The sequence below is a fragment of the Gadus chalcogrammus genome, chromosome 14 (assembly GCF_026213295.1).
Source record: "Gadus chalcogrammus isolate NIFS_2021 chromosome 14, NIFS_Gcha_1.0, whole genome shotgun sequence".
Lineage (NCBI taxonomy): Eukaryota > Metazoa > Chordata > Actinopteri > Gadiformes > Gadidae > Gadus > Gadus chalcogrammus.
In genome coordinates this window covers 6,530,395-6,540,111 of record NC_079425.1, presented here as the reverse complement: position 1 = coordinate 6,540,111, position 9,717 = coordinate 6,530,395, and the positions used below count along the sequence as shown (strand labels likewise).

The following is a 9,717-nucleotide window of genomic DNA, read 5'->3' as shown; positions in this document are numbered from 1 at the left end:
AATTCCATCCGGCGCTTTTGATCTTAAAAAAATTCCCTCGCAAAAAATAAATCTCAAATATCCCTTATTTTTAATTCCGGGGCATTCCACTGACAAGATTCCGTGCGACTTTTACAACATTGGAAAAAATGGTGTCAAAATTTCCAGGTGGTTTTTAAAAATAACTGCAGCTGAGATTGTGCAGCGATTTAAATTCCATCACGGCAGACATCCCCGACAAGCCAGGCAACCCAGGCCGCGGGCGATCTGACTGACAGGTCTGATAATGTCTGTTCCTGTGACAATGTCATGGCACGACGGAGGGAGAGCAGAGCATGTCAGGCTCGGGCCCCCGAAGGGCCCGCGGCTGCTGCGGGGAAGCAGGGCCGCGTTTCATCTGTCCGTCTGAGGCTGACTGACAGGGCGAATCGTTCCGTAAATTCAGATTCATCGCAACACTGAAGAACAAGTCGCCGTCCGAGGTAACGAGCCCTCACCATAACAACGCTGTACAGGTTCTCTCCAGGGCACAGCCCGATCCCGGCTTCCATCGAGCCCCCTTCCACTGGGAATAGTTTTGATTGGGTTCGGTGAAGTCTGTTCCCTGTACACAGGGGTTCTCCGACTCATGTTCCGATCTTTCTCTCTCTCCTTCGTCTCTTGATGCCCGTTTTGGTTTGTGTGCGTATCCCTTCATAAGAGAGGCGTGGGGCTGGTGGCGGGGCGGGGCAGGGTATGGGCAGGTCGGCTGGGGGGGGGGGGGGGGGGTTGGGGGCGGGGGACGGACGGACGGACGGAGAGCGCGCTTCAGAGGTCGCTGGTCTCGGGCTGCTCATACAGGGCCCGCAGCTTCTCGAAGCAGGGCCCCCAGTCCCCGAGCGTCTCCTCTCTCTTGGCCTCTCCTCCTCCGGCTCCTCCGGCTCCTCCGGCTCCTCCGGCCGCCGCCCCGTCCGCGCCTCCTCCCGCGCCCCCCTCCAGCCCCGCCGAGCCGAAGGAGCTGAGGGAGCCGGCGGGGGAGCCGCCCCCCTCGGTGGAGAACACCTGGAGGGAGTCGAAGGGCCCCGCGTCCGGGTGCTGGTCCGCGTCGCGGATGATCTCGCACAGGTAGCGGGCCAGGTCCTGGCTGGAGAAGGACAGGGAGCGGCGGGCCAGCGCCAGGGGCCGCGCCTGGCCCTGCGCCGGGAGTCTCGTGGGGGCCACGTCCCGGCGGACAGGCGGGGCCGACACCGTGGACGTGGTGACGGCGGAGCAGGAGGCGGAGCAGGAGGCGGAGCAGGAGGCGGAGCCCTGTTTGTTGGAGCAGGAGGAGGAGGAGGCCACGGAGGGGGGCAGCGTGCTGGAGCTGTTGGTCCGGCTCAGGGGGTCCTGCGACTGGGCTTGGGACGGGGCGGGCTGGGCCTGGTGGTGGTGGTGGTGCAGGAGGTGGTGGTACTGGTGGTGGTACTGGTGGTGCTGCTGGGTTTGGGAGAGCGGGAGGACCGGGTGGTGCAGGGCCCTCATGCGGCAGTACTGGACCGACTGGGCCGGGCTGGGCTGGAGGGATTTCTGCAGCTCCGCCATGTCGTAGGCATTCTGTTTATGCATGCACACACGCACACGCACACGCACACACACACACACACACACACACACACAAAGATACACACAGGGACACCGTTAGCATTACACACACAATCTAGGAGAGGAGAGACCATTAGCTGGATTAGCATAAGAGCCCAGTAGACCAGCCAAATACAATGAGACAAAGGGGGAAATGAGCTAAAGGAAAGAGGGGAACTGACAGAGAAGAGGGGACCCAAGCCTGACCACTCGACTTCCTTTCAAAGTTCAACCCTTTTTTCAACTTTGCACTCCAATGTCTCCATTTGTCTGAATAAACCAACCGATATATTAATCAGTGCTGAAGTGTGTGTAGATGAGTGTGTGTCTGTGTGTGTGTGTGTGTTTGAGCTCAAGTAAGTACTTGTGCCTGCTTAATTCAAAATACATAGTCATTTGCATGGGTATGATTTCACCTGGCTAATTATTACTTACTATTACTTTCTCCTTCAATTTATCTCTTTCTCTATTCTCTCTCTTCTCAGAGCCATCTCTGAGGGAACGAGAGCATCACATTTAGTTATTCTTCCTCCTTTATCCAACTGGTTATCGTTATTTGTTAAGATGTCACAGACAATTACTGTAGCACTGATCAAACTCAGGCAGCACTGATCCCCTCCCTGTGTTGGGTGAAAGAGAGGGAGGGGGAATGAGATTTGAAGGAAGGAAAATTGGCCTCCATTGAACCAGAGAATGAAGGAAGATCAATCGGGGACGGAAAGCAGACCAGAGTTGCTCTGGGAGGGTGATGATGTGACGGGTAAAAACTGCTCTGCAGAGCTCTGCGTGGGTTTGTTTTCATCCTGTAGGAAACAGGATGATAAGGCCCTTGAGAATCCAATGCGGCCCCAGAAACAGGCTCTCAGAATTTGGTAATGTAGCAAGGACCAGTGGTTTTAATGTGTGTGTGTATGTGTGTATTGTGTGTTCGCATGTGTGTGTCTGTGGGCGGGTCTGTGTGTGTATGTGGGGTTGTGTGAGCTGAGTATGTGTGTTTGTGTGGCAGTACATGGGACATGAGCGTGGCAGAGGCAGATGTATGTGTGTGTGTCTAAGTGTGTTTGATGGCAAGGGTGTGTGTGTTTGTGTGAGCATCCGTGTGTGTGTGTGTTTGTATAAGCATGTGTGTGTGTGTGTGTGTGTGTGTGTGAGCATGCGGATGTATGTGTGTCTGTGTGGTTGTGTGAGCATGAGTCTTTGTGTGGACGTGTGTGTTTGTGTGAGCATGCGTTTGTGCGTGTGTTTGTGTGGTTGCGTGAGCACGTTTGTTTGTGTCAGCACGTTTGTTTGCGTCAGCATGCGTATGTGTGAGGCTGCGTATGTGTGTGTCTGTGTGGTTGTGTGTTTGTGTGGTTGTGTGAGCATGTGTGTTTGTCTGGACATGTGTGTGTGTGTGTGTGTGTGTGTGTGTTTTGTTCCAGGTCCTCTCTAGAGCTGAGGAGTATCTGGTCGGATGGATGAATAGAATGCGCGGGTCTAATTAAAATAAACGCGCACCAATCAAACCGTACACGTAGTGCACCAGAGCTTCACACGCGAGCGCAAACACATGCTACACATGTTTTAATGGGTTTTAATTATGGGTTGAAAGCAATGCATTCGTTTTGGCAGAGAAAGGAAAACTAAGCAAGCTAATGATATCAATTACTGCATTTTCAAAAACGCTATTTAAATTTGGATGCAATTTATTCACTGACAGTCAAACTTAAATGTGTACGTTGGGAACACTGTCCTAGTATTTTCTACCAGAGGTGATTCATTGTTTGAAATTAAGGAGGGCACACAGTATTTTATTATTTGTATATTCTTTCTTAACAAATCTTTATGAAATAAAATGGGAAAAGGCTCCATGTAAACATGACAGAATTACCCAGAGAAGAGGCTTTTCCATCCTACATGCAAATGTTTAAATGTTGACGTATTAACGGTTGGGGAAAGATTGGGATGTTATAATCAACAAGGTGAAAAGTTATCCAAATACCAAAGATAATCTCATGACATGAAATAATATTAAGGTGGGATCAAGGTGTGTGTGTGTGTGTGTGTGTGTGTGTGTGTGTGTGTGTGTGTGTGCTTGTACAGTATGTATGAGTGTATGCACATTTATGTCTACAGTGTGTGCAGAAATGCATATAAAGTATGCATGTGCTGTATGTAGTGTACATGTTTGTTGGTACTGTAGTATATGTATGTACAAATGTAAGTATGCATGCATGTATATGTGCATGTATGCACACATGTACATATGCATACATGTACATAATGTTTGTATTCATGTATGTATGTTTGTATGTATGCAAGTATGCATACATGCATAGATGTATGTATGTTGATACTATGGTGTATATACCGTGGTGTTACTATGAACAGTATATATGCATGTATGTTGCTACTATGGTGTATGTACCATAGTGTTACTATGAACTGTATACATGTATGTATGTTGCTACTATGGTGTATGTACCATAGTGTTACTATGAACTGTATACATGTATGTATGTTGCTACTATGGTGTATGTACCATAGTGTTACTATGAACTGTATACATGTATGTATGTTGCTACTATGGTGTATATACCATAGTGAAACTATGAACTGTATATGTATGTTGCTACTATGGTGTTACTACGAAGTGTATGTGTGTGTACCTGGTCCTCCTCCCCCCCTCCCTCCTCATCGTAGTTGAGGACGTTCTCGCGGATGTCCTCCCAGCCGTCATGGTGGGCCGAGACGTGGTACACGCCCTCCTTCAGACCCTTGTAGCTCCGCCAGCGCGTGTACAGGAAGATACCCAGCAGCAGCACTGGACAGGGAGGGAGAGAGGGAGAGGGAGAGGGAGAGTCAGAGAGAGACAGAGAGAGAGACACAGAGAGTGAGAGATAAAGAGTGAGGGAAAAATATGAGTGAGTAACATTTACAGTAAGGAGAGAGAGAGAGAGAGAGAGAGAGAGAGAGAGAGAGAAAGAGAGAGAGAGAGAGAGAGAGAGACACTGTGAAATAGTCAGGCAAAGCGCTAGAGAGAAAGTGAGGGACATTGAAAGCAGGAAGAGCGGGAGAAACAGACATGAGGAGAGGGATAGAGAGACTCAGAGGGAACAGGAGCTTGTGAGAGTCTGAGACGCAGGTTTGAACATGTTTAGAAATAAATGCAAACACGGACCAAGACGACGGGGGGTGGTGGGGGGCTACGGCAGTTGATAAAACAAGAAACGTCAAATCACGTATAGTCAGAGTCCGCGGCATTAGAATTCAAAAAAGAGCTCGCCCGTAATTACGATTCAATTAACCCATGGCCTTGGAGAAAGATATGACGTTTAATGAAGCCGGCCCTGTTAATCAATGTGGAGAATGTGGGGATGAAATGGAATTGTAATCCACAGGCCGGAGGGCGAAGGCTGTGCCTCAGAATCCATTACCCTTATGGATCGGATGGCTCGGCTTGTTAGAGCAGGGAGGCTATATGCAGCCGCTGCTCCTGATACATCCTTATTTTAACGTATGATGTGTATATATGTATGATGTTGACATACATGTATAATTTATATACACATATATATATATATATATATATACTTTATATACACACACACATCACACATATGTGTGTGGTTGATGTTCTAAGTCTTTAGCAAGTTTTTCTATGAATATTTCTGCATTTATTCTCCTACGTAGGCGCCTGCTATCCGCATTTGAGGTTTGCACCTATATAAATGTTTTTCATGACCTTAGAAAGTCGATGGATGGATGGATATTTCACGTATATTATACCACCGCTCATAACACAGCCAAACAGCGAATTACCAGATGAACAATCCAACGATTGGATTGGAATGTCCCATTCCACTGCTCATATACAAAAATATATATATATGAAGTTGATTGTGTAATAATGGAAACAAATACATCCAATGATGCATGAAGGGATAGATTAATCATTGATTCAATGAATGTCACCAGTGGAATAGTAATTATGATTGTTGATATTTGACCAAAAAAGATGCAAAAATTGTGGAAACAGATACATGGATGACTTCATGGATGAATGAATAACATACTACAGAAAATACCAGGAGAAAATTTATGAACGTGTTATTTTAGCACAAAACGGGGATGCTAAACAGCTGCTAAAGCCGAAAGAGACGAATGGATGAGTTAATGGATTTATGAAAGCCTGAACTGAAGCGGTAGAATCACCAGGGCAGTCGAAGCAGCGTGGAGACATAATCTATCATCTCCTCTATATTCTCCGAGAGCTTTATGTGAAATCCAATGAAACATTCAGCGACCAGATTCCCAACCTACAGAGCTACATTAGCGTTTCAGGAGAAGAAGGTGCTAATAGAAAGAAGTAAAACTCACTCTGAATCACCACGGTAATCAAACAGCAACAAAATTACTGTGAGTTGGATGAATTCATGTATGAATGAATCCGCGCCGCGTGTAGCAGGTGAAGGACAGTGGAGAGAAAATGATGGGAGAATAAAATCACAAAATCAATGTGATGAAAGGAATTGGAACATATGCCGAGAGAAAAAGATGTCCAGGAAAATGGGCGCGGTCGACAGAGGAGTGACGGTTTAAGAGGAGGGAGAAGGTGGTAAGATATACCATTTCTTTTCTTTGTCTAAACGATGGAGGAGCAGCAACAACATTTCCTTTTTGAAGGACATATTTTCAGCACGCCATCGCGAAAACATAGTTCTACTCGAGGTGCCAATCTGCATGTTTTCCTGTCCACACCAATGCCTTGACCTTTTTAGAGTTGTCTGACAAATCCCCTGTCAACAGCCCCCCCCCCCCCCCCCCCCTACCCAACACCTCGCCGACCCAGTTCCCGGCTTCCTCCATTAGTTAGCCCCTCTGAATTGACCGGCCTATATTTTCTCATTCCCGGGGTATTGGCCACCGGGGAGCTCCACGCCTTCCAGAATATACCACTTCCTCCGCCCCTGCTCTTAATCAAGGCATTGATTCCGAATGGGCTTTTTTATTTGCGCAGGTGGTGGAATCGAAGCGAGGGGGGAAAACAACTTTTGTCTTTACATAGAATGCAATTAATAAAATGCAATTAACACAAGAAGGGTGTGATGAGGGCGGCCGCGGCCCAGGAGGCGTAGCGGGTTGTCTGGCGATCGGAAGGTTGGTGGTTCGATCCCCGGGCTCTTAGCTGCGTGGAGGTGTCCCTGTGTCGAGGGGTCCCTGAGCAAGAACGCAAACCCTAACTGCTTACGAACGAGCTGGCTGTCGCACTGCATGCCTGCCAACACCGTCAGCGTATGCATGTGAGAACGTGGTCAATAATGTCTAAAAAGCACTATATAAATGCAGTCCTTTTACCTTTCACTTCGCTGCTGCCGACGGATCATTTGAGGCTCAAGGAATGCGCACCTATGCTTCACTGGCAAATTGAGGATATAACAAATGGTAAGCACTATTTTCTATACCCGTCCTACTGATACAAACAAGGGTATTTTCATGTTGTTTTGGGACTTTGAAAACCTTCTCGCCTATTTGAGATAAGTACATTGTGTGTTGTGGTTCCTAGCCTTTCTTAACATGTTTTAAGGATACATTCACTGTTTTACGAAAGATTAAAAAAAAAAAAGAAGAAAAAGTTTGTATTAGGATACACACATCAACAAGTTCTAAAGCTAAGATCAACACATTGGACCGATAGCATTAGCATGGGCATCCTTATAAAAAGCTCAAGCTCAGAAAAAGCCTAATCCTTTCCTGTGATTTATGTTCCTTAACACAGAGCATCCTTCAGCAGAGAAGACATATCTGCAGGCATATCAGCCCAGTCACTGAACAGACAGCATCTCTTTATTGGAATTTGTATCCCCTCCTCCCACCACAAAACATTCAGAAACAATATTTGTTTAGGGATGTCCTAAAGTATTTCATGACTAAACTGTAAACGGGCCAAACACATTCTTCTACTTTGATGAAAACATTTGATTATTACAAGTAGGAATTGCAAGGGAAGAGTCCTTTGAATATTGAATCCCAAATGTCTTTAAGTATAACTGGATTCTTCCTTAAGTATCAGATTATAATAGAGTTAACGTTACATGCACTTCAGTTCTAAGTACACTCACCATTTAAGGAGACGAATAGAGACATTTTGGGGACATTGCGAATCAAACTGAACTCTACTACTGAGCCACTAAACCATCAAGTCAGTTATATTTTTTATCTAGTGTTCTACGTCATATATTTCGCTTAAATGAACTATGATTTTTTCAAGTAAAGTAACTAAATACTTTAATTAAGAGTAATTGCCTCATAAAGAGACGAAAAATGTAACTTAAAGCAAAAGGTAAAAAACATTTTGCAGGGAGTCAAACACACTTTTCATGACACTGGATAGACCATCCACTGTTCCCTTTAGTAATTAAAGAAGTTATTTGAATGTTTGTTTTTGAATCGGTTGATGGCGATTACGGTAAATGGGTTCTATGCACTTTCAATGTGGTTCAATGTCTCCATCATTTCATACATTAATATGTTTTGGCTGACATTATATTGTCAACACGGCATCTTCTAATTCTGGCTTAATGTGCCTTATGGAACGATTAAAATATAATGTATTCGCATTATAATAATAATCTAAGATCTATAATATTTACTTTGTTACAGACAAAGCTTGTAGCTTTGTTTTGAAATCTACGTAGCTGTGATTACTTATTAATATTTGTGTCCAATTATTGGCTCTCATTCTGCAATCGTTCAAGTGTGTGCAATGTGTCAAACATCGTATCGGGCTTGTATATCGCAACGTCTCATCCCAGTGATCTCCGCTTTGGCAGCGTAGGACAATCGGAATGTTAGTTATTATCTTGGTATCAAGGGTTTTGGTCAATGTACAGTATAGTCATCGTTATCTTGAAGTTAATTGTCATTATGGGAAGACATTGTTTCCATTAGCCTAGCTTACTATAAATTCACATTGTGCTCATATTGTTAAACTCCTGTCTTTCACACACGTACCTGACACTTTCCTGACCCACAGTATACTGTAGCCCAGCCAACTTGCACTTGCAAAAAAGTATGAAAAATTTAAGGAATTGCCAGCGGAATAGGACATCATTGTTCACAATACACAGAAAATAAATCTCCGGGCTGGAATCCACCCCCTCATAGTGGAGGTAAAGAATATTGGGTTCCTCTTATGAGAATACAAGTGCCAGCAAATCAGCTTCCCATGATGCATTCTGATGAACGAGCACTATCAGCAAATAGAATTGAGTGAAGGCCTTCTAAGAACCTAAAGTGCCCTGCTCCTGCTTCACGGCCAGCAAGGGGCTTCCGAGCAGGGCCCAACGCGGGTAATGGAGTGATGAAGCTGTTCTGAAAGGTCTTTGTCCGGCCGTTAATGGACCGCTGGCCCAGATGAATTGTTTCTGAGAAGGTCTCGTCTGCTTCCCTGTAACCTGTTGTCAGACCTCTAAATAAAGAGGTGGGCTGCGAGGGGGGGAAGCCAGTGGAGAAGCTACTGATGGTGTGTTATAGGGAGTTCAATAGAGGGCTATAGGGGGATTCATTGTGCCTGTGTGCGTGGGTTTGTGTTTTGACAGGATCGGCTGGCCTCCGGATTCGTCTAGCAATAATCTAACATACTCACAAAATTTTAAAACAAAAAAAGCAAAGAACTCAAGCTTGAGACAATACGTTGTACTATTTACATTACTTGTCTATCCCAGCATGTGATACAAGAGGGGTGATGTGGCTGACAATGGCGGACTTTCTTGGCGGACGGGAGATGTCATGTCACCATACATTTTGGTGTATACTATTCTACTCGACAGCTTGTGTGTGTGATGTGTGTGTGTGTGTGTGTTTAGGTGAGTGTTTTTGTGTAGATGGTGGAGGTCATGAGGTGAGGTGACGATAGGGCCGATGATAAGATATCTAATGCCTTTTCTGGGAGACAGCATGGGATGTGAAGGCTGGAGGGAGAGATGGAAGGAGTTGGAGGAGAGATTATGTGTTTATTAGTTCACGCTGCCTCCAAGGTCCATTCTTTCTTCCTTTGACAATGCCTTTGTTCAGTACCGGTTCTCTCTATCCTTCTCTCTCTACTTATTCTTTTAGCTCTCTTGTATCCTTACCCTCTCTGCTCTCTGAAATATTTAT

At 45.5% G+C, this 9,717-nt stretch overlaps 1 protein-coding gene across 1 annotated transcript in view; it reads right to left on the bottom strand.

Annotated features, from left to right (window-relative positions):
• Window positions 1–786: 786 nt before the first annotated feature.
• The window catches only part of si:ch211-186j3.6 (neural-cadherin), a 153,888-nt gene continuing 144,957 nt past the window's right edge, over window positions 787–9,717 (bottom strand). The window contains exons 31-32 of the mRNA XM_056608050.1: window positions 4,227–4,381; window positions 787–1,551 (exon numbers count right to left, since the gene is read on the bottom strand). Coding sequence (XP_056464025.1) covers window positions 787–1,551; window positions 4,227–4,381 — 920 coding nt within the window. The remainder of the gene's footprint in view (window positions 1,552–4,226; window positions 4,382–9,717) is intronic.